General features: G+C 41.4%; 1 protein-coding gene across 2 annotated transcripts; it reads right to left on the reverse strand.

Moving 5' to 3' along the window:
* Positions 1–321: 321 nt before the first annotated feature.
* Positions 322–12781, reverse strand: PRRG4 (proline rich and Gla domain 4). 2 transcript variants are annotated; one of them, XM_059709776.1, is made up of 7 exons: positions 12505–12781; positions 12050–12174; positions 9291–9454; positions 7850–7898; positions 7488–7511; positions 6425–6557; positions 322–2398 (listed from the first exon to the last, which is right to left on the reverse strand). In XM_059709776.1, the coding sequence occupies exons 2-7, from the start codon at positions 12150–12152 to the stop codon at positions 2164–2166; spliced, it is 708 nt and encodes a 235-aa protein (XP_059565759.1). In that variant the 5' UTR covers positions 12153–12174; positions 12505–12781; the 3' UTR covers positions 322–2163. The 2 variants fall into 2 exon arrangements, with proteins under 2 accessions (XP_059565759.1, XP_059565760.1); XM_059709777.1 differs by lacking the exon at positions 7488–7511 and having other exon boundaries at positions 12505–12777.
* Positions 12782–23925: the final 11144 nt, after the last annotated feature.

The raw sequence follows: 23925 nt of genomic DNA on the forward strand, positions 1-23925 counted from the left end.
AACAAAGAGACACAAGAATCTAAAAAGGATAATGCTTGTGGTAGTCTGTAATGGTGAAGGTATTGCTTTTATGTGCCTTAAGATCATGCTGTCTTAAAGGAGAGACACATACACATATGGTAACATGACTTATACTTTCTAAATATTCAATTTGGAAGGAATTACCAGTCATGTGAGTTTAAGTCTCGCCTCTGTAAAAATTATAAAACAATACAATTTTACAAATGAGCTTTAATAGAAAAATGCAATCCCTGGTAAAATCATAAAGAACAGAATTTTCTATTTCTCAGGAGTATGTTATATTTCTTTTCTTTGTCTTTCTTTTGTGTGTGTGTGATTCTGGATCTCTTTATTACATGTAATAGTTGTATTTCTTGAGCTCCTGCAAGGAGGAAACAAATTCCACATACATACATATCCACCTACATAAATTTGTGCACACACATTCACTCCAGAGGTTACTAGTAGCCCTACGCATGAATCCGTGCACGAGTAGCTCCCTGCCACTTGCCTCAGCTGGCCACCCCGCCCACCACCCCAGTAGCTCTCCACTGCTGGTAGCTCGTTGCCCCGCCCTCCGCCCTCCTGTAGCTCTCCGCTCATAGCTGCCCGCCAGTAGCTCGCTGCCCCACCCCCCTGTAGCTCTCCACCGCTTGTAGATTGATCATGACATTACGGCGTCCTGGCTAATTTGCATATTCCTCTATTATTACATTAGATACTCTACTACATTATTTTTTGTTTGTTAACCCTCACCCAAGGATATTTTTCTATTGAATTTTAGAGAGTGGGAGGGGGAAAGACAGAAACATCAATGTGAATGAGACACATCAATTCGTTGCCTCCTGCACACACCCCAACCATGGCCAGGGATTGAGCCTGCAACTGAGGTACATGCCCTAGACTGTAATCAAACTTGGGACCCTTCAGTCTGCAGGCCAAACTCTAACCATTGAGCCAATCGGCTAGGGCAACTCTACTACATTCTTAAGGAGAGACTGGTCATAAATACGATTAGAAGGAGAGATAAAATATAAGTTAAAATGGCTACTGATAGTGTTTTGTGTCCAGACATTAAGAGATACAAGGGGTTGCTGGTAACTTTAACCAATATTATATTTTAATAGCAGAAAAGTAAATTACTTCTTCTAGGTTCTGAAGCTATTATTTAGAAAAATCACATTTTCAAAATAAATAATTATATATAGTTATATATTGATAATCCTATATAATAAAAGCGTATTATGCAAATTTTCCCCTTGACCGGAGTTATTCCGGGAGTTCGACCAGGGGGCAGGCCAGCCAGGGGAAGGGAGGGAGGCCCCAGCCGGCAGCTGCTAGGGACCCTACCAGTGCACAATTTTCGTGCACCGGGCCTCTAGTTTAACAATAAAATAGGTGCATCTACTTAGTAATTTGGGTAACTTTATCAGATTCTAGCCACTCCTAGATTTGAGGCCTGTGTATTTATTTGTTAGTGTAACACTCTTGAAAATCCTTGTTATTACAGTCCTCTAAAGATCTAACTCCTTAGCAAGTGTGTTGTTTTTTAGAGAAAATTACTGATCCCACTCCTCATAATGAAACATGACTGATAGCCAGAATTAACGACTAAAACCGGCAATATATGGTGAATGCCATTTTATAATTTAAAATATAAAACCAAGTGATTATATTAAGGCCACCAATTTATAATGAAGTATCAAATTCTTTGAAGTTTTGCAACCAATAAGAAAACCTAATAAAGAGTGGGCCCGATATTATGATGGGATAATCTAATGGTTACAAATTCTTACTTTTAAAATATTCAACACAAAAAATCTACAACCTTTATCTACCACAAAGGATACAGATATTTTCATCAGTTCTACTTATGACACCCATACTACAGATTTTTTTTTTGAACCATTAAAATAAATAAGAAAAAAGTGCTCTCTTCTTAACCGCAAAGATATGGAGTCCAAGCTTCTTATCAGGTTAATAATGATCAAGTTCAGGTTCAAGATGCCGACAGAATTTCTGTGGTGTAATACTCATGCTTATTCCTCCGTTACTTCTTGCAGTTCGTCATAAAGGGCTGAACTGGCGTGTCTTTATGGTTCGGGAAAAATGAACCATTCAAATAATACGAATCTCCTCTACCACCAAGATGGCAAGGTGAGCTTAGTGAGATGGGAGTGACAGAGACTTTTTAAATACCCTAAACCCTTTTGTTGATCCAGGATAAGGCGGTGGTGGCGAAATACTGTGTTTTCTGGTCAGTGCTACTGCCTGTTCATAAGAAGGTAATTCTGCGTCCCCCAGTGGAGGTGGTGATGGAAACAAGACAGCCTCCTCAGGTCTTCTGAAAATGATGGAGGGAGTCTGCCTTCCTCTTCTTACGTAGGTGGCTGAAGAACTAAACAGAGACACAGCATTTATGTCTAGAAAAGGCAGCAGTTTTAGTTTAAGGTGGCAACATTTAAAAATCCAACTGACTAATTTTATAAAAGTTGAACCTAATTTATTAATAGAACAACAGGTTTCTAACAACAGAAAGAGTCTTTCTTGGTCTAGTGGAAAGGTCAAGAGCTTTAAAGTCAGACATGGGTATGAAGCCGGATCCTGTCCTTGGTTAGTCATGTGACCAAAGGCAAGTTAACCTCTCTGTAAAGCGGGAATAATAATAGCTACCTCTACATAAGGACTCAAAATACGCTACTTTCCCTGGACGAAAACTTCCTCAAAGTATGGCGTGAAACCAAACCCAGGTTTTGCTGACAGGCAGCTCAACGCCAAGTCAAGGCAACCAAATGCCACCGATAATCACAGCAGCTGATGTCTGTCTCTCCTTTGTCCCCCTCCCGAAGTCCTGCTGCCTGATGCGGAGGTCCCTTCTAAACAGTTCCTTCATCGCATCACTCTTCTCTGCAAAAGTCTAACCTGCAGCGTTCTTCCCACTGAATCGAGTTCTAACTCCTGTACCTCCTTTTCAAAGCCTCCCTTATTCCGGCCTCATCCTGCTTTTTATAGCTCTCTGCTCTTGCCAAGGTAGCCTCTTTAACACTCCTCAGTATGTGCGATGAGCTCTGTGCGTTCACTGGTATGGTTCCCTTCCTCACATTATGTCTTTTTCCCACTCCATTGATCTAAGCCCAACAATGAAAAAATATATATATGGCCTAGTTCTAGTCCCACCATATTCACAAAACTTTGTCAGCTACACCAGCCAATGAAAATTGAAATGCAATATGGGTCTGATGTTTTGAACCTACCTTTTCCCTCCTCACTTGTAAATTACAAAATGATAATTGAAACATTAGTAAATGGAACTGTTTAGGCTAATCTATGCATAAATTAACCTCCTACAGTTATGGCTAACAAGATAATTAAAATTCATAGGTAATCCCCAACCTCTAGTCAATATTTACAACATCCTTCCCAACAAGAGACAGTTTAGCAGACTCAAAATTCTGTAAACTTTTCTAAACTAAGTAAGTCCATTTGCACCTTAAAACACCCTTTCCTTCAGAGGTAATAATGAGATCTGAAATTGGAGGGAAGGAGAGTAGAAAAAGATCTGTGTAAATCTAGGAACTGGATAATCAGCCCGTCAATAATTGAGAGGTGACCGAGATCATTACACGTTCACTTAGAGGGCTGAACACAATTCCTCCTCTGTCAGAAATCTGGAATGTTCTCATGGTAGGCTAGTCACTTGCCACATTCACTAGCTTGTAACAAAAAGTTCTGTTTGTTTGCTTATAAGGAACAGATGCTTTATTTGAACAAATAAATTTTTCCATGTCAACTTTCAAAGCTTGAGATATAGAAACAATAACTGCACCAAAGCCATTAAATATCTACACAGCTATTTCTTACATACACCTTAGATGAGTGAAACCAGAAAGTATGCACCAATAACATCTCAAATAAATGGACATCATATTACACCTATTTTACTCCATAAAATAAGAAACTAAGAAATGAAAAGATCTCGTTTCCAATTTCTTGGCATGTTTTTACAGAAGAATGAGACAAACTTTTCTGACAATGATCTTATTTTTCACTCTTTTTCAAATATTTCTTCACCCTTCCCCCATTTCAGACTTGCAAAATATAGAAAGAAAACAAATAACTCTGCTGGAAGAATTTCTTAGGACAATAGATGAAATGTACTTTAGTAAGTATCTAAAAGCTAATCCCAACAAAGGAGAATATTTGGTAAACCTAGTTTGAAATGTCCCCTAAAATGCAAAGGGTCGCTGTGAGGGTTAAAGTGAGACAATAGATGTAAGAATGATCTGTGAACTGTACAGCACTATACTGTACTAACATTAAGTGTAACTATTTTTTTAAAAAAGCTGACATTTGTGAACCTTCTTGTATTCTTTTGAAGGACCAGCGTTTTTAATGTTAATACTTGGAAATACTTTCTGTCTGTTAAATAAGGGAAATTAATAGAAGTCATACAGCATAAAAGATAGTGGCTTAAGAAAAATGGAACCAATTCTCCTTACTTTCTCTCACTTCTCAGATTTCTGCAGGATTTACAGAAGTCTGACACACTCCTTAGTCCATGCCCACAGGTCAGATGAATGCCTCAGGGAGCTTTTTGGGAATTCCAGTTTGGGGACAGAATTACAGTTTATGTTGCCCCTGTCCTCTGCCCTCTTTGCTGGCATGTCTCCTGTCTGCACCCTTTCTGTGGGCATCCTTATGGGCTCAGTCCTTTGCTTTCTGTTCTTCCATCTCATTCAGAACTTGCCTATTCTCATGGCTTCAGCTTTTATCCTCCAACAGATGAATCCTAATTCTATATTGTTGCCCTAAACTCTGACCTTAACAATACAGAAAAAAAATTTATTGTGATAAAATATATATAACTTAAAATTTGCTATATTAGCCATTTTTACGTATACAATTCAGCAGTATTGATTATATTCACAGCATTCTGTAATCATCACCATTATCTAATATCCATAACCTTTCCATCACCTGGTCACCATCATGCACTTGTTCACTTAATTTGGAAGTGTAAATAGGAATATATAAGCACCAATTTTGAATAGTCTGTTTAGTATCTGGTGCTTTTAAAAATAACATTATTCTGTGCTTACTCATCTATATTTATTAAGAAGGTAATACAGAAGCTAATAACTTTTTATTCCTATAAGTACATTGAGGTTCTATTATGTAAACAAGTACTGCTTTTATGAATATTCATGAAACTTTATTAATGTACTATTATCTTCAAGTGGGTAACCATTTTATTTTATTAATTTTTATTTGATTTAAAGTATCAGTAAAAATAACTGAATTTAAAAGCTAATCTTTTTCTATTTGGGTAGCCACATGGCTAGATCTGATATCACCGTGACTCAGACTAAACTATGGGACTTCTTGCCTCTGGAAAGAATGTGGGGACACTGGTATCTGCCTCCTGCTCAAGAAGGAAACATCGCCCGGCCCGTAGCGTGGCTCAGTGGTTGAACATCAACCCATAGAGGTCAGGGTTTGACTCCTGGTCAGGGCACGTGCCCAGGTTGCAGGCTCGATCCCCAGTGTGGGGTGTGCAAGAGGCAATCGATCAATAATTCTCTCTTATCATTGATGTTTCTATCTCTGTCTTCCTCTCTAAAATCAATTACAATTTTTTTTTTTAAAAAAAGAAGGAAACATTGAAAATTCAATCTGATATTTGGGAATCTTCTTGTATTGTTTTGAAGGACCTTAGAAACAGCATTTTGAAGTTTTTTATTTGTGTTAAATTAGGCAACCAAACAACTCTCATATACTAGAGGAGACTGGGGACACATGACAACTAAATGCAATGTGCTATCTTGATTGGCTCCTAGAGCAGGAGGAGGACAATCATGTAAAAATTGGTGAAATCTAAATGAGGTCTGGAATTCAGTTAATATTAATGTACCAATGTTGTTTTTTTAAACTTTTATTTATTTTAGTTTGTTAATCCTCACCCAAGGATATTTTTCCATTGATCTTTTAGAGAGAGTGGAATAGAGAAGGAAAGACAGAGAGAAACATCGAAGTGAGAGAAGCACATTGATTAGTTGCCTCCTGCACATGCCCTAACCCGGGCCCAGGCCAGGGAGGAACCAGCATCCGAGGTACGTGTCCTTGACCAGAATTAAACCCGGGATCCTTTGGTCTGCAGGCCGATGATCTATCCACTGAGCCAAGCCGGCCAGGGCCCAATGTTGTTTTATAAATGTACTATGATAACATAAACTGTTAACAATGAGGGGAACTGGGTGAAAGATACATGGTACTCCTTTGAACTATCTTTATCACTCTCCTGTATATCTAAAATTATTCCAAAATAAAAAGTTTATTTAAAAAACAGGCAGCCATTTTAAATCCACTTAAAAATAACAGTACAGAATGTGTAATAGTGAATTAAATATTTTCATTTGGTACTTACCCTGGATGTCCTTGCCGGTTACACTTAGTGATACAAAGATAGTAACCAAGTAATCCAAAAATAACCAAAAATACTCCAGCAGCAATTAGTCCAGTCAGAAGGCCCAAAACGTCAATTTTCTCTCTGTTTCCACCTTAAGAAAAATCATTAAAATAACGTAAATATAACAACTGAAAAGCCCTACCTGTGATTTCCATAAATTTAATCCTGGGTCTAAGCACAATATTAAGCATCAAATAATATTAATTTTTAAAAAATCTTTTTTTTAAAATATATTTTATTGGTTTTTTAGAGAGGAAGGGAGAGGGATAGAGAGTTAGAAACATCGATGAGAGAGAAACATCGATCAGCTGCCTCCTGCATACCCCCTACTGGGATGTGCCCACAACCAAGGTACATGCCCTTGACCGGAATCGAACCCGGGACCCTGGAGTCCGCAGGCCGACGCTCTATCCACTGAGCCAAACCGGTTCGGCTTTTAAAAAATCTTTGTGCTAAACATATGACCTAAAGAATTTTAAACAGCCCTAACCGGTTTGGCTCAATGGATAGAGCGTCGGCCTGTGGACTCAAAGGTCCCGGGTTCGATTCCGGTCAAGGGCATGTACCTTGGTTGCGGGCACACACCCAGTAGGGAGTGTGCAGGAGGCAGCTGATAGATATTTCTAACTCTCTATCCCTCTCCCTTCCTCTCTGTAAAAAATCAATAAAATATATTTTAAAAAATAATAATTTTAAACACTTCCTGAAAGCCCTAGTTATGGTTTCGTTTCTTTTAAATAAGTCATATTAAATGAATAATATTCAAGACTAAGCGGGATAAACTTAAACTTTGTTCCACTAGGCACACTTTGATAGTAACTACTAAGATAAATGTATTGAGCAACTCCAGTGTAGCTGTGTAATATAATCTCCCTATAAGCTTGGGCCCTACGCAAGAGGAATGAAAGAACAGCTGGCAAAAAACCTACCTAAAAGTTAACTAGAGGTGATCAATATAGATAAAAGACAGGATGGTCCCTCTCTAGAAGTTACTTCATACTACCTAACAATCTTAACTTACCTAGTAACATATGATTTCCATTCACTTGTAATGGTAAAAAAAAAAAAGGACAAAACAATTAAAACAGTTTACTACTGGAGTACAACCTTTATTCTGTGCAAGTCTTGACTTAGCTGAGCTGTTTAAAGCAGCTTTAAACCTATTATCTCATTTCCCGAGTATCTCACCAAACTTGATTTTCATTGTATAAATAGATGAATGGGGCCTTTTCTATCTTAAATAGCCCAGTGTGTAATTGAGAAAATTTCCTTGAATTTACAAGGTAAGCATGTTGAGCAACAACCAAACTCAAATAATGAAACTAAATGTATTATAAAAGAAAGGGTGTGGGAAAAACATTATTTAATCAATTCTTGTCTTACCTGATATTGTGGTTGGTCCTTTAATTGAATAGTCCTGCCAAAATGCCAGCTAAGAGAAAGATAAATTTTCCAAGTTAATTTCATTTCATTGTCATTTTATTTGGTCCCAATGACCTAGACTAGGGGTGGTAAATTTTTGGCATGTACCACAGGTAAGATACCAGTTCATTCAAGCTAAAGGGTGTGACTCACTCTAATTAAAGCACTACCATGCACTACTGTTTCTCCCAACTCTGGAATGGTCAGGGGATTATTGCCAGTGCCACCTCTCTACCACTGTACCCTGCTATTCTCCCTTCACCTGCCCAGAGCTCCCACGCAGGCATCAGGGAAACTATTGCATTGCAGAGTTGGTGCAAGTGCCAAAGGTAGAAGCTGAGGCAGGAGACTAATTTTTGAAAAGGAGTCTGAATTTTTCTATGCTAAGTGGGACCTCGGTTTGCTAGATTTTATTGAAAGGTATTTATTGATTTAGAAAGACATCCCCAAGGCTGTTTAAGTTCAGTGTTACTTGAGAGAATGGGAGAGATTTTAAGGAACCGTGATAAAATTACAAAACGGGTTTGTGAAAAACAGAATAAAATCTCAACAGGCACCCTTACAAAGTGTAGACTTTGTTTTCCTTCTCTAATACAAGCAGCAGATGTTAGTGTGGAGGCTGGGCACCGTTTTGGGGGGAAAAGAACTACGTTCCATTAAAACCTGCATTTGAAGGATACCAAGCGAGGTTCTTATTGACCAAAGAGTAAAATGGCACTTTTGAGGAAGGGAAAAAGGAGCTGGGGTTATTTAATCTACAAAAGTAAAGAATTTGGGTCATTTAACATTCTTCAAGAATATGCCAGATTATAACAAGGCCAGTGCTGTCTCTGTTTTGTGCCTTTACAAGATGAACAGACGGGATTTCATTATATTTTAAGGGAGAATGTCTCAAAGTCTCTCCCTTACATTTACAGTGATGCCACACAACCGACTCCTGAGTGCGGGGACTGTATATTTTGTATCTTCAGGCTCTAGCAGAGCACTTGGCACATAGCAGATTGCCAATACCTGAACTATAAATACAGTCATCCAAGAGGTGAGGCCACCGTCCGAAAATACTGCTCAGAGTCTTGGGTTAAAGCCTGTGTCAGAGAGCTAGCTCAGCTTATATCCTGAAGTTTAGTTCACTGCTTCATGATTGTTTTTGAAGATAATAAACATTAAGCACACAAAATTACAGCATAACCAATCATTTGCTGATTACTATAAGCCCAGTTAATTAAGTATAAAGCCAAGTCTAAAGTAAAAGCTAATTCGCTTTTTAAGAAAGTAGAAAAGAGATGACAGAGATAGAATCCTAATTTTATTTAAAGCATTAAATCTCTAATGACTGCAAGGGCCATTTTCTTAGGTACGAGTTATTAAATTTCCAGACAATTAACATCATTAACCAAATTACCGTTTTATCTTCATCCACAAAAATCTCTCTGGCTTCCTCATAATTGCAGAGCTCTTCGATGCACTCTCTTTCTAGGTCACCTGGAGTGAGGAGCTCCAAATCAAATCTATTATATAGCAGGTGTCTATGTATGAAAGAGTTTGCTTCTTCTTTTGATGTAAATACTAATGAAGAAATAGAAAGATGTCAAATACTGATAACAATAAGAAAGAAAATTCCTATTTAAATTGTGAAAAGAGTGAAGAGTTCTCTTGATGTAGTTAAGTTACACCAAGCTTTCTTGTGTGGTTTTCAAAGCTGACAAAAAGAAATATCACTAAAAATAATTCTATCAGTTGAAGCAATTCGTAGATATAGTCTAGTGGTACTCGGCTTGACATGGGTTTAAAATACTAAACCAATAATGCAGTACCTCAAAACCTGCCTAACTTAACTATAACTACATGAAATCTAATTTCAGAAAGGAGAATATTAGAAATCTGCTTCTGTATTGCTACTTCTCAGATTCACCCAGATCTTCACATTTTATTGACTAGAAAGCGGTGCCAAATTTCTCATTGTTGGTCCTCTGTTTGAAAAGGTTATCTGAGTTATAAAAATATCCCTACCCTCCTGAATGGCACTCAATAAGGCTACTTTCAACTGGAAAGGAATACAAAAGAGAGAGGCGTAAACGTGTTTTATTGTTCCTGAAGTGATGTTTATGCCAGTACAAATCCTCACCCAGAGGCTGTTTGCCACTTCCCCGAGTGTGAAAGTTCCAATTCGGTCAGTGCCTTATCAAACTTTTCCCTGCCTCCCTCACAGTCTTAGGAGAAATGCTGCTTTTTATTGTTTGGGTTCTAAGTAACCCTGAAAGTGCTTATAATTGAAAGAAGCAAACTTCCTTGCTCTGGATCATCCTGAACTTGCGCGAGAGATTCTATTTTCCCTCTGGTCTTTGCACTTTGGATCTGCCGCCTCAGATTCTCTATCCATCTCCATTTCTCCTGCCTTAGACCATTCAAAGAGTCCCTCTGTGCATTTCAGACCCACCAGTCCAAATATTTCATTCTCGTTCTCTCTCCGGTCTCCACATGTTTTTTAAATAAATTCCTTGTAAGTCACTGACCTTTATCAGAATTTAGCTGTAGGTTTTCCTAGTTACTTTTCATATTTCCATTTATTATATACCTTTTCATTTATCTTATTTGCATATAGAGAGCACTGGCTTCTGTGCCGTACAACTCTCCTAAGACAGAGTTACTGCTAAGAACTTTCCTCTACTCTGCAGGTCTCTGTTACTACCTTCTGAGTTTATGGTCACTTCCTGTTTACACCCTGCCTCCCAGATCAATGAAGAGGCCCTCCAGGGCAAGGATTACAGCCTTTCATTTCTACATCTCCAGTACACAGCATAGGGCCTGGCGCAGAGTCTGTGTTAACAAAATGGTTAATAACTGAACAAGCTGGCTTTTTAAACATAGAGGATTCCTCTTTTACATTTCCCACATATATTGCCAGCCTTTTGCACTCAAGTATGATCTCTAAATTCCTTCCAGAGTTTGTGATACTATTTTCGAGAGTGTCTTTTTGTCTGTTACTGTGTGCATAGATGAATACATTCACAAGGATTCTGGGGATCAGCATCTGGTCCCACTGAGAATGGATCATCAACCTCATATATGAGTGAACTTACATACATGGTACAACTTGGGAGATACCAAGAAGGATCTCCTTCCAAAATCTGTCCTTTTACCATGAGCTAGCCTATCCAATTGCCTAGAATTCTGTCATCAAGGGTTCAATTCCTCTGGATTAAGATAATTGCCCTATCTTAAAACCCAATCTCTCCTCTCTCTCTCTCTCTCTCCTAGAAGGTTTAACACACTAAGCTGTATTAATCATTAATAAGTCATCCAGGAGTATTAGTGTAACAGATCCTGAAAATGAGCTGAGTATGATCTGATGAGAAGGGAAGGGATAAGGGACAGTAATGTGTGGGGAAGTAGATCCAAAGTACTAGCGCTGGGTAGGGAAGCAGGGAGAAGGATGCTGAGAGCCAAAGCCTTTTTCCCCCCTTTTCTGTTTTTTTTTTCTTCTTCTTCTTTGTTAGGCTCTTAAAACATGGGCAGGAACCCGTCTATTTATGACCTGGAACCCACAAGGTGTAAAAATATAGGTTAGTAAGCCCCAAACCTAATCTCACAACCATCCGACTATATCCAGAGATTTGAAAAATCAAAAAGGACCTCAGATCATTCCACTCCTCACCCCCATGACTTTACAGATGAAGAAATTCAAGCCAAAAGGCATCAGGTGACTTGCCTAGGGTCTCAACAAGTCCAGACCAGATCTTGGACTCTCTCTCTTTCCAGGAAGAACAACTCATTATGCTCATTACAATTACCACATAGCCTTATGTAAACAAAAAAAAAAAAAAAGAAAAATGGCACTCACTGATTTTAGAAGTTGAAATAGGTTCTCCATTCAGGTTAACCACAAACCAGATCTTAAGTGTGTAAGTGTGTGTGTGTGTGTGTGTGTGTGTGTGTGTGTGTGTGTGTGTTTAATCAAAAGTAACTCAAAATCAGTTTGTATCCATTGCACTTAAACCACAACATTACCAAATAAACCAAAAATTAAACTAAAGAATATTTTAGTGCTCCTATGATTGACGAGGGCGTGTAATTTCAAATACTATGCTTCCTACTTTGAGATCTATACTAGGCGGCTTGGGGTTGCAAGAGGGTTTTCTGGGAAACCGAAGCCACGCTCACCTTCTTCCCCCGCATGCCCAGACTCCTCTGGACCTCTCGTACAAAGAGGAAACGCGATGGTAGCTGCGGGCAGCTGGCTGAGTAGAATCAGGAGCGTAAACATAGTCCAGCAACGGTCAAACAAACTAGAACAGAAACAAACAGAAAGACACGTCAAAAAAGCCCCTGCCTCAGCACTGAGTTTCTGTAGGACCTGAGTCACGGACCTGTTGTGCTCAGAGCCACGGGACAATTGTGCCCCGCGCGCGGTTTCGGTCACCCGGGTCCAATCCGCGCCCTGACAGCGGCCGCGAAAGTGCCTGGGGACAAACGCCGCGCCCCGAACCCGGCCGACGCCCGAGCCGGCACCTGCCGCCACGGGCGACCCTCTGCCTCGAGTTGCAATCGGACCCGATCTGCGGAGTGGCCGCTCCGAGAAACCCATCCCCCGCCAGGGCCAGCGCGGGGCAGCGCACCTGCAGCTCCGGGCGCATGTTCCCGCAGCTCCCGGGCCGCAGCCGCGTCGTAGGGTAGTGTCTGCGGCCGCCAGACCCTCCGTCTCTGCTCCCCGCCAAATCTCGGCCACGCTCTCTGCAGGACGGGGTGGCCCCCGCGCTCGGGCCACGGAAGCGCCTGGGGTCCGCGAAGGAGTGCCCTGACCGGCACCGGGGCGCGCGCGACGGAACTTCCTGCCTGGATCCCGGGAGGCCGCGCAGCTGATCGGTGGGAAAGGGAGGCGGCGGCTACCTGGGGAGCACCTGGCGGCGCCGCCCCGCCCCCGGGGCCCGCCTACCTGCGGCGGGCGGCCAATGGGCGGGCGTCTCCCGGAGCTCGCGCTGCGCTTTCTTAGGCAAGAACCTCCCTCCTGAGCCTCTGGTTCTGGCCTCGCCTTAGCGCGCGGGTGGCTGGTTTATCTGGGTTCTAGACCCGGCTTATTCTGCGACTTCAGGAGGGGGTTCTCAGTGCTCAGCGGAGCGTCCTCGGGGAGTCCGGAGGTTTTCGGGTTTGGTCCCTACTAGGCTGCGGGGGGGGGGGGGGGGTCTTGTGGTTCCCTTAACTCAACATTCCTAAAAGGGTGATCTGGGAAGGAGAGCAACATATGCATCAGAGAAAAGTCACTTTAGTAATAATATGAAATGGGAAGTGACATTAAAGTTATTCGGTGGCATTGGTTCTCAAACTCGCCGGATCTGGGACGTCTCCAAGATCTTTTTTTTGAATCTCCGAGATCAAAACCATTTCCATTAGGATAATAAGACAATTTGCCTTTTTAATTTTCTTAATTGATAAAATTAAACTTAATTTTATTTTGCAAAAATCTACAAATACGTATTCTAGATCTGGTTTATCTTCAAACCACGTGTTCGTTTTTTGACAAACATGCCAGTTTATTTGGCATGCCAAACTTCAAGTTTTACTAACATTAATATTCATTGAGCGGAAAGAAAAACTGCATTGCTTGATTTTGGTAATTAGCAGTATAATTAAAAACTTGTAATTGTTTTTAAGATAAACACTTTGAAGGACATTTAATAAATCTTGGTTTTGCTCTTCAAAGGAGCCACTATACCAAAGCATTTACCTGGATCTATCAAGTTCCTGCTGATAGAATATTACTTCCAACCTATTTGTTAGCTTTTCTTCCTGTAGTCCAATATATGCTTCCCTCCCTCCACTGAATGAAAGTACAGAAAAAGGCAATTTATTTCTTCTTCCCTCCCCACTCCTAGAATCATGACAAAAGGAAAACATTCCCCTACAAATGTGTGTCCAACAGCACTTCCCCCAGTGACTCCTTCCAGTTCATTTTCATTCTCTTATGAATGGAAATTTCTCTTATGAGTGGAAATTTCCAGAGACCATTTGATGTGTAATGATGTCATCACTCTGCTGACTAATAGAATGCCTGCCTGCATGTGTATTCTTGTGTTTTCTAGTATTTTCTATGGTAGTTGATGTAAGGATCAATATGTATATATTTATAAATAATAGAAATTTATAAAGATTAATAAAATGTTTTATCTCAGTATTTCTGTAATTTTATTAGCTAACCTTGGTATTATCTGTCAGGATAGCTCTAACCTCATTATCCTCAAATAAATGGTTATGTTGAAATCTTGAACTTGTCTTTGAGTCTATAGAGAAACAACAAAAAGTAAGTACTCATCGTTGCCTTGATTTGAAATAATATTTTGAAATTCTCTATTTTAATATGTAATAGAAATACCGTTAGATGGCATTCACATAAGTGAAAGCTCTTTGGGGCCCTTGTTAATGTTAAAGATTATATAAAGTTCCCAAGATAAAAGAGTTTGAGAACTGCCGCCATAAGTAATGAAGGCAGCAGGTGGACAAAGGACCTCTGGCAGGCGATTTTCTCATCCTTCTTTGTCCAAACAACATGCTTAGCAATTCTTTGGAACATCACTTAAGGTTCCATGCTTTGGCTTGGCACTTGCTGGAAGCCAAAGGAAACATTCTCCCCGACCCCTTCTAATCTTTGGTTAAGTCAATTTCCACTAAATTTTCTTTTTTTCTCCCCACAAAGGCTACTATTGTCAATTTTATCTTAATGTTTTAGAATCAACTGTATTCTTCTTTAATCTTCTGCAGAAAATTTGTTTTCACTGATTCCTTACACCAGGGGTGGGGAGCATCCGGCCTGCGGACCGTATAAGGCCTGCAAAATCATTCGGTCTGGCCCTGCCAAGGCATTAGGGGTGAGTTAATTAAATATTTGACCAAATATAGCAGGCTAATTTTTAACTTGATAATTTTGTATGGCTCATGAATGATGTTAAAATTATCCAAATGCACTCTAACCGGTTTGGCTCAGTGGATAGGGCATCGTCCTGCGGACTAAAGGGTCCCAGGTTCCATTCTGGTCAAGGGCATGTACCTTGGTTGCAGGCACATCCCCAGTAGGGGGTGTGCAGGAGACAGCTGAGCGATGTTTCTCTCTCATCGATGTTTCTGACTCTCTATCCCTCTCCCTTCCTCTCTGTAAAAAATCAATAAAATATATTTTTTAAAAAAATATATCCAAATGGTCCTTGGCAGAAAAAAGGTTCCCCACCCCTGCTTTACAAGTTCCAACTCCTATTCGCCTTGTTCTCTAACCTGGTCCTATCATAGATCCTTCTTCTTTCACTCTTCAGTTCTTTTATTGTCCTTAAGCAAATGGGATCAGACTAAAGAGGCTAGAAATGATTTCTTGTTGGTTGACATCCAATAACAAAAAATGTCTTCGTTAGAATACCCATTCTTCTATTAATTCACTCGTTTAGCCAAACCACAACACTAACATCTAAGGATGGAGAGATCATCACTGTCCATATTTTGGAGAAGAATGTAATCTAAGATCTGTATCTAAGAATGTGGGCCTATAAAGTTCTTATCAAGAGCAAGAACTGACTTATTCAGCTTTATATTCTACACAGTACCCAGCAGAGTGCCTTTTATGTTGTTGGTGCTCAATCTATATTTTTGGGTGGAAGCAATTTATTTCCAGGCAGGAAAAGTACTTCATGCTATTTTGAGAGTGGCAAATGGTCAGATGCTTCATGCTGTGGAATCAGCAGATGTGAACTTTAATGACATTCCTTGGCAGAAGGCATCCACCCACATATCTGGATATTTGGACCAAAATAAATGAGGCTTTGTGTTCAAGTGAAATATCACTTTATAGCCTGAGAGGGGAGGTAGATATAGAAATGAGTCTGTTTCTCAGTAGTGAAGTACATCCCTGAATGTTTACCTGTAATATTGGATCCTACAGAATATTATAGCATTTGGCAATATGCACATAAACTTCAGCCACTATGGAACTGCAAGATATTTTGAGAGTAGATAGCAAAGAGAAAAGAGTGTAGTCAGAAACAACATTGTCCAAGATTGTTGATTTCTTCTATTTACTTGCAGTATTTATTTTCTAATTTTGTACCATTTGCTTGTTTTTTAAAAAATTTTTTAAAATAATTTTTATTTCTTGAAGTATTACAAAGGGTATTACATATGCCCCCCCCCTTGACATTCCTCCGACCTCCCCTACCCCCTAGTGTCTTGTGTCCATTGGTTATTCTTATATACATGCATATAAGTCCTTCGGTTGATCTCTTAACCCACCCCCCCAAACCCTCCCCAGGCTTCCCACTATAGTTTGACAGTCTGTTCAATGCTGCTCTGCCTCTGCCATTTGCTTGTTAAAGTCACAGTATTCTTATGCCTTTCTTCCAAAGCATTTCAAGTGCTCTTATTCTGGCCATCTGTGGAGTTGGGCCAGATATTATGATTCTTACTTTACAGAGAGAGAGCATGAAATAAAAAGTCTTGGATGGTCATTGGCCAAGTAGTAGCCTGGCTCTTGACTCTTTCCAGTACTTTTTTTTTTTTTTTAGTTATTACAAAGCAATGGAGGGTACTAGGTGAAGAATTATTTAATTTAAAAAGAAATAAGAAGAAAAAAACAGAGCAATAAGATTAAAATATGTGGATTAAAGTGATAATGCATCATTGAGTTTGAGCACATACCTGCCCACTTACCTGTGTGAATTCAAGAATGAAATAGAGATTCCATCTTGGGAGAAACCAAGATGGCGGCATAGGTTAACTCCGGAGATTGCTGCCTCGAACAACCAATCAAAAATACAACTAAACGACGGAACAGACATCATCCAGAACCACAGGAAGGCTGGCTGAGTGGAAATTCTACAACTAGGAGGAAAGAGAATATCATACCCAGACTCAGAGGAGGCGCAGTGCTGAAGTGAAATACTCAGGTGCGGAGTGCGTGTGTGGAGCGGGCTGGCGGCAGAGGGCGTGGTTATTGTTTTCAATCAGGAGGGAGTTTCAGACTCTGAGCTCCAGATCCGGGCGAGTCTCTAGGGACCCAGACTCCAACGGGAGAAGGGGGACTGTCTGGCTTCGGTCTGAAGGCAGCTTTCTCTCCGAGGCTTGCAGTGGTTGCTGGGACTCTGTGAGGCAGAGCCCCTGGGGATGGAACTGAGAGCAGCCATAACTGCTCACTCTGCCCGCCCTATAGATCCCCAGGGACCCGCCCCGCCCAAGCCCTGCACAGAGCCATTTGCCGGATAGCCTCAGGCAAATGCTAGATTAGCACCGCCCTAGAGATCCAGCACAGAAGTTCTCCCACTGCAGACACAGCTGACTCTCATAGCCAGTTGGCCTGGAGGTCAAATCACCCCCAGTATTGCCGACAACAGTCAAGGCTTAACTACAACAAGACTGCACACAAAGACCACAAGGGGGTGCACCAAGAAAGCATAAAAAATGCAGAGACAAAGAAACATGACAGAAATGGAGGATATAGAGCTAAAAACCGCAATTTTAAGGTCTTTCAATAATTTTCTAGAAACTGCTGATAAATGTAGTGAGATCCTCAAGAAAACTAATGAGACCCTCGATGCTGTGATAAAGGACCAACTAGAAATTAAGCATACACTGACTGAAATAAAGAATATTATACAGACACCCAACAGCAGACCAGAGGAGCATAAGAATCAAGGCAAAGATTCGAAATGCGAAGAAGCAAAAAACACCCAACTGGAAAAGCAAAATGAAAAAAGAATCTAAAAATACGAAAATAGTGTAGGGAGCCTCTGGGACAGCTTCAACCGTACCAACATCCGAATTATAGGGGTGCCAGAAGAAGAGAGAGAGCAAGATATTGAAAACCTATTTGAAGAAATAATGACAGAAAACTTCCCCCACCTGGTGAAAGAAATATACTTACAGGTCCAGGAAGCGCAGAGAACCCCAAACAAAAGGAATCCAAAGAGGACCACACCAAGACACATCATAATTAAAATGCCAAGAGCAAAAGACAAAGAGAGAATCTTAAAAGCAGCAAGAGAAAGAAACTCAGTTACCTACAAGGGAATACCCATACGACTGTCAGCTGATTTCTCAACAGAAACTTTGCAGGCCGGAAGGGAATGGCAAGAAATATTCAAAGTGATGAATACCAAGAACCTACAACCAAGATTACTTTATCCAGCAAAGCTATCATTCAGAACTGAAGGTCAGATAAAGAGCTTCACAGATAAGGAAAAGCTAAAGGAGTTCATCACCACCAAACCAGTATTATATGAAATGCTGAAAGGTATCCTTTAAGAAGAGGAAGAAGAAGAAAAAGGTAAAGATACAAATTATGAACAACAAACATGCATCTATCAACAAGTGAATCTAAGAATCAAGTGAACAAATAATCTGGTGATCATAATAGAATCAGGGACATAGAAAGGGAATGGACTGACTATTCTTGGGGGGGGGGGGAAGGGGTGTGGGAGATTCGGGAAGAGACTGGACAAAAATCGTGCACCTATGGATGAGGACAGTGGGTGGGGAGTGAGGGCGGAGGGTGGGGCGGGAACTGGGAGGAGGGGAGTTATGGAGGGGGGGAAAGAGGAACAAATGAAATAATCTGAACAATAAAGATTTAATTAAAAAAAAAAGAAAACGTAAAAAATCCTAAAAAAAAAAAAAGAATGAAATGGAAACTTGCTTTACTTTTCATGCCCACTGTGGGCATGAGGGTTGACTCAAGGGCTGTGACAGGAAATGTTAAGATTGTGGCCATGAAGCTCTTACAGCATGAGATCGCATTCACATCCCTAAAGACACAGTGATGACTCTACCATTCAACTCCTCAGAACAGGAGATGCAACTTTCCTGAACCTGATATTTCTGTGACATGTTAGCCTTGACATTTCACCATCGATTGTTCAAAATTTTAATTCATCCTAGTAAAATCAGCAGGTGGAAAAGGAAAGACTCCTCGTGTTCAAGGGTGATTATATGTTCGTCTGCAGGTATTTTCAGATTCAACAAATAGGTAAAGGGGTTAAAGAGTTTATTTTAAACATTTGGTTAAAGTCCATAAAGGAATTTTTGACTAGCGTTCATGTTTACTTATCTAATTTAAGAACAGTGACTGTTAATAACAAAGCAAATAATATCAAGAACATGCCTGCCCTAACCGGTTTGGCTCAGTGGATAGAGCATCGGCCTGCGGACTCAAGGGCCCCAGGTTCGATTCCGGTCAAGGGCATGTACCTTGGTTGCGGGCACATCCCCAGTGGGGAGTGTGTAAGAGGCAGCTGATAGATGTTTCTAACTCTCTATCCCTCTCCTTTCCTCTCTGTAAAAAATCAATAAAATATATTTTTTTAAAAAATAAGAACAGTGTGAGGGGTCATCTGGTTTCACGTGACACTGTGAGTAATAATAACTACGTGTCATGCTTTTAAAAATGAGTAATCCTTTAAATCCTTACGGAGCAATAAGAATCACTGTAGTTCTGAGATACCCACAGGGGCCTGTGACAGGGACTTGTGTCACAATTGATCACAAAACTCTCACTCTTTGTTCCGGCCTTGGCATTTTTACAACTATAATTAATTATTTGACTCATAGACTGATTTTATCATCATAGACTTACTGTCTGATTGCCACACATTATTTTGGCCTCTATTTTGGAAACTCGTGTTCAGGTGTTCTAAGAAAACACAGAATTATTTTCATACATAAGTTTATTTGGCATCAATTGCGAAACCATACTTTCTATCCACAACATGAGAAAAGGGGGTTTAAAAAATCATGCATTTTGTTAATTCTGCGTGGAAGAAGGATAATAACGTGGTGTTGATGTTACTGATATGATTAAAGTCGCACATTAGGTGGGAGAACTGTTAGGAAGTCTATAAACCAGGCTTCCATTTATCTTGCTTAGGCAGACAAGTCTCCTTTGTTATTTTATGTATCACTCTGGTTTGAAGCTCTCAAATAAGGGTTCTCAAAACATGAGTTTTGAAATATAAAACGTGGGGTTTTAAGCATTGTTTCTTTTACTGATGTACTCTAACGGCTTTAGTAAAATTTATGGCGCTCCTTTACCCACCTTCTGCCGGGAGCCGGTCCATCCTTGCTGTTTCAAGGGACCTGGCATATATGGCATATGGTTCTTAATATGTTTGCTCACCTTCTTGGCGCTGTGTTTTAACCAAGGTCACCTCTCCGAGAAAGGTTGAATCCCCAGGTAGGGATTTTCCCCTGAAGTTAGGGAGGGAATAAAACCCCTCAACTAAGTGCCAGGCGGGTAATTAATCCCTTTAACTACGAACAATCATGCTTAAACTACATAATCTTTTCTCCCTGGAATGGAGATAAGAAACGCCCTAACCTTTGTAATAGAGATTGATAGGATTGAATCAACTGGTATAAATACAGTTGTAACAAGACAGAAACACTCAGAACTTAGAACACAGAATTTAGAAGTCAGAACTCAGAAGACAGGACCAAGAGAGACAGAACCTACAGGGAACCAGGAGATGGAGGAGCTTCGCTGGAGAGAACATGGCAAGGGATCCTGGACTGAACCTGACTGCAGAGGTTGGCAAGAGAGCCTGACTAGAACCTGGTGACCGAACCTGGTTGGAGATCTCAGACAGAACTTGGCTGGAGATCCTAAGCAGAACCTCTCTGGAGATCGAGACCAGAACTTGGCTGGAGATCCTGGCTAGGCTGCTGATCAACTGAACGCTGTCTCCGTGTCATTCCTTCTTCGCCGACTCCGTCCACACCTTTGGGGACCCCTGGACTCGCTGGGGCTGGACCCCGGCATATGGCGCCCGAACAGGGACCCCTAGGTAAGCGCCCCGCACTCGGGACGGATAGGACTCCACCATAGGAAAAGGGTGGATAGTCTTCGCCGACTCCGTCCACACCTTTGGGAACACCTGGAACAGGATTCCCCTAGGTAAGCCCCCCCCCCCCCATTGAGAACCCCCACACTCGGGACGGATAGGACTCCACCAGGGTGCTACAGACACCCCTATAGAGGATAAATAGGGTAAGAAGGTGGATAGTACAGAACTTAGATTGAGAAGATGTGCCATACTGAGTCCAAAGAAAGAAGACTCTGTATTGATTCTTAGTTTGAGAAGATGTGCCATACTGAGTCCAAAGAAAGAAGACTCTGTATTGATCTTTAGATTAAGAAGATGTGCCATACTGAGTCTAAAGAAAAAAGACTCCGTATTGATCTTTTAACATATATGCTTGCTAGCAGAGGAATCAAGGTGACTCCCAGTCAGACAGAACGTTTTATACAAGAAATACGTCCATGCTTTTCTGAGGAAGGAAAGGTGCCGGAAAGGTAAATGTAGAGGCATGGGAGAAGGTAGGCCCAAGGAGCCTTATCCTTAACCCCACTGCAGCCTTTCCACCCCGGGAAAGTGCAGGATTGGCAAGCTCTCCCTGGGATGATAGATCAGGACTCAGGTAATAGCGGAAAGCGCCAATCCTACTCTTAAAATGGATACAAGAGAGCGTTTCAGGTTTTTCTTTTTAATGCTTGCTTTTAAAAAATAAAAAAGGGGGAATTTGCCGGGAGCCGGTCCATCCTTGCTGTTTCAAGGGACCTGGCATATATGGCATATGGTTCTTAATATGTTTGCTCACCTTCTTGGCGCTGTGTTTTAACCAAGGTCACCTCTCCGAGAAAGGTTGAATCCCCAGGTAGGGATTTTCCCCTGAAGTTAGGGAGGGAATAAAACCCCTCAACTAAGTGCCAGGCGGGTAATTAATCCCTTTAACTACGAACAATCATGCTTAAACTACATAATCTTTTCTCCCTGGAATGGAGATAAGAAACGCCCTAACCTTTGTAATAGAGATTGATAGGATTGAATCAACTGGTATAAATACAGTTGTAACAAGACAGAAACACTCAGAACTTAGAACAGAATCAAGAAGACAGAACCTACTCGGAGCCTGAAGGCGGAGCCTGGCGAGAGAGCATGGCAGGGGATCCTGGACTGAACCTGACTGCGGAGATTGGCAGGAGAGCCTGACTGGAACCTGGACACTGAACCTGACTGGAGAACCTGTACAGAACCTGGCCGGAGAACCTGTACAGAACCTGGCTGGAGATCCTAAGCAGAACCTCTCTGGAGATCCAGACCAGAACTTGGCTGGAGATCCTGGCTAGGCTGCTGATCAACTGAACGCTGTCTCCGTGTCATTCCTTCTTCGCCGACTCCGTCTACGCCTTTGGGGACCCCTGGACCCGCTGGGGCAGGACCCCAGCAACCTTCAACAATGCCTCCCTGACAGTTCCTGAGAGCCAGGAACAAAATCTACCAGTCTTTGAATCTCACCTGGCACATGGCAAGATTTCCTAAGTGAATGCAAGAATTAATAAATTCTAGTCGTGAGTCTGCTTCTCTCTAGCTAGATGACTTTGAACAAATCACTTCTCTGAACTCTGTCATCCTCTTCTGAGTCATTGAAGGCTTATCTGAATAAACTCTAAGATTCCTTCCTATGCTCAAATTCTATGGTTCTTTGACCATCCTTTAATAATAGAAGAGTAAAGATACTCTACTTAGATAAGTTTCTAATTATTCTTTCCTGCCTGGATAGTCTTAGATTACTTGCTATTATATAATTTACTATAGGCATGAATCCGTGCACCAGGCCTCTAGTATGCATATAAGATGTTTGGTTAATCTCTTTCCGCCCTCCCCCTCCTCCCTTCCCACTGAGATTCATCAGTCTGTTTCATGTTTCCATGCCTGTGGTTTCCGCTCCTGCATTGAGCATCTGCCCCTTGGTGGTCACTGCATGTCATAGCTACCAGCTGGTCAGCCAGCCAGCCAGTCGTTTAGGCTTTTATATATATAGACTAGAGGCCTGATGCATGAATTCGTGCATGGGTGGGATCCCTCTGGGTGGCCTGCAGGGATCGGGCTGAAACCTGCAGTCCAACACTGTCTTCAGCTCCTACCTGCCACTCCTGCTCATCCTGGCCCACTGTGTCTGCCATGGGCTCGCCCCCAATCAGTCCTGATCGAGAGAGGCTCACGCTGCTGCAGCAGCACTCAGCAGCCATGAGCCCTACATCTGGTGCCCTCCCAAGGGGAGTGGCCTGTTGGATTGGGCTGAAACCAGCTTTCCGACATTCCCCAAGGGGTCCCAGATTGCGAGAGGGTGCAGGCCAGGCTGAGGGACCCCACTGGTGCACGATCAGGCCAGGGAGGAACGCAGGAGGGCTCCAGGGAATGTCTGGCCCATCTCACTCAGTCCCAATTGCTTGGACCCAGCAGCAACCTAACCTATCAGTTGGAGCATCTGCCCCCTGGTGGTCAGTGCATGTCTTAGCGACTGGTCAACCAGTTGACTGTCTGCCCCCTGTGGTAAGTGCATGTCATAGCAAGCACTAGAGCAGCCTTAGCATATCATTAGCATATTATGCTTTGATTGGTTGGTTGTTCTGCTGTTTGGTCTATTTGCATATTACCCTTTTATTATATAGGATATTTGCATGGATGTTAGGAAACAAATTTATGGAGCATGCATCTTTTTGAGAACATCATCTCAAAAAGCTGAAATATGTTAAAAGGGAAATAGTTTGTTCAGAAAGTAGAAATTGAAGGAAGATCAGGTTTCTTAAAACATGCCGTAACCAGTTTGGCTCAGTGGATAGAGCATCAGCCTGTGGACTCAAGGGTCCCAGGTTTGATTCCAGCCAAGGGCATGTACCTTGGTTGCAGGCACATCCCCAGTGGGGAGTGTGCAGGAGGCAGCTGATTGATGCTTCTCTCTCATCGATGTTTCTAACTCTCTATCCCTCTCCCTTCCTCTCTGTAAAAAATCAATAAAATATATTAAAAAACACACACACACACACAAAAACACATGATTATTTCAGTGTCATTAGCATTAATGTGAAATATCTGTTATCTCCCCAATGGTCACCTCCAATATTTTACCTTCAATGGGCCTCAGAGAATTTATGCACACTGAAATAACAGACGAGCCTTGGAGAGGAGACTTATCATTGTGGAAACATTTCAGGCTTCCTGGGTTGCTGATGA

This window comes from Myotis daubentonii, chromosome 9, assembly GCF_963259705.1.
Source record: "Myotis daubentonii chromosome 9, mMyoDau2.1, whole genome shotgun sequence".
Classification (NCBI taxonomy): domain Eukaryota; kingdom Metazoa; phylum Chordata; class Mammalia; order Chiroptera; family Vespertilionidae; genus Myotis; species Myotis daubentonii.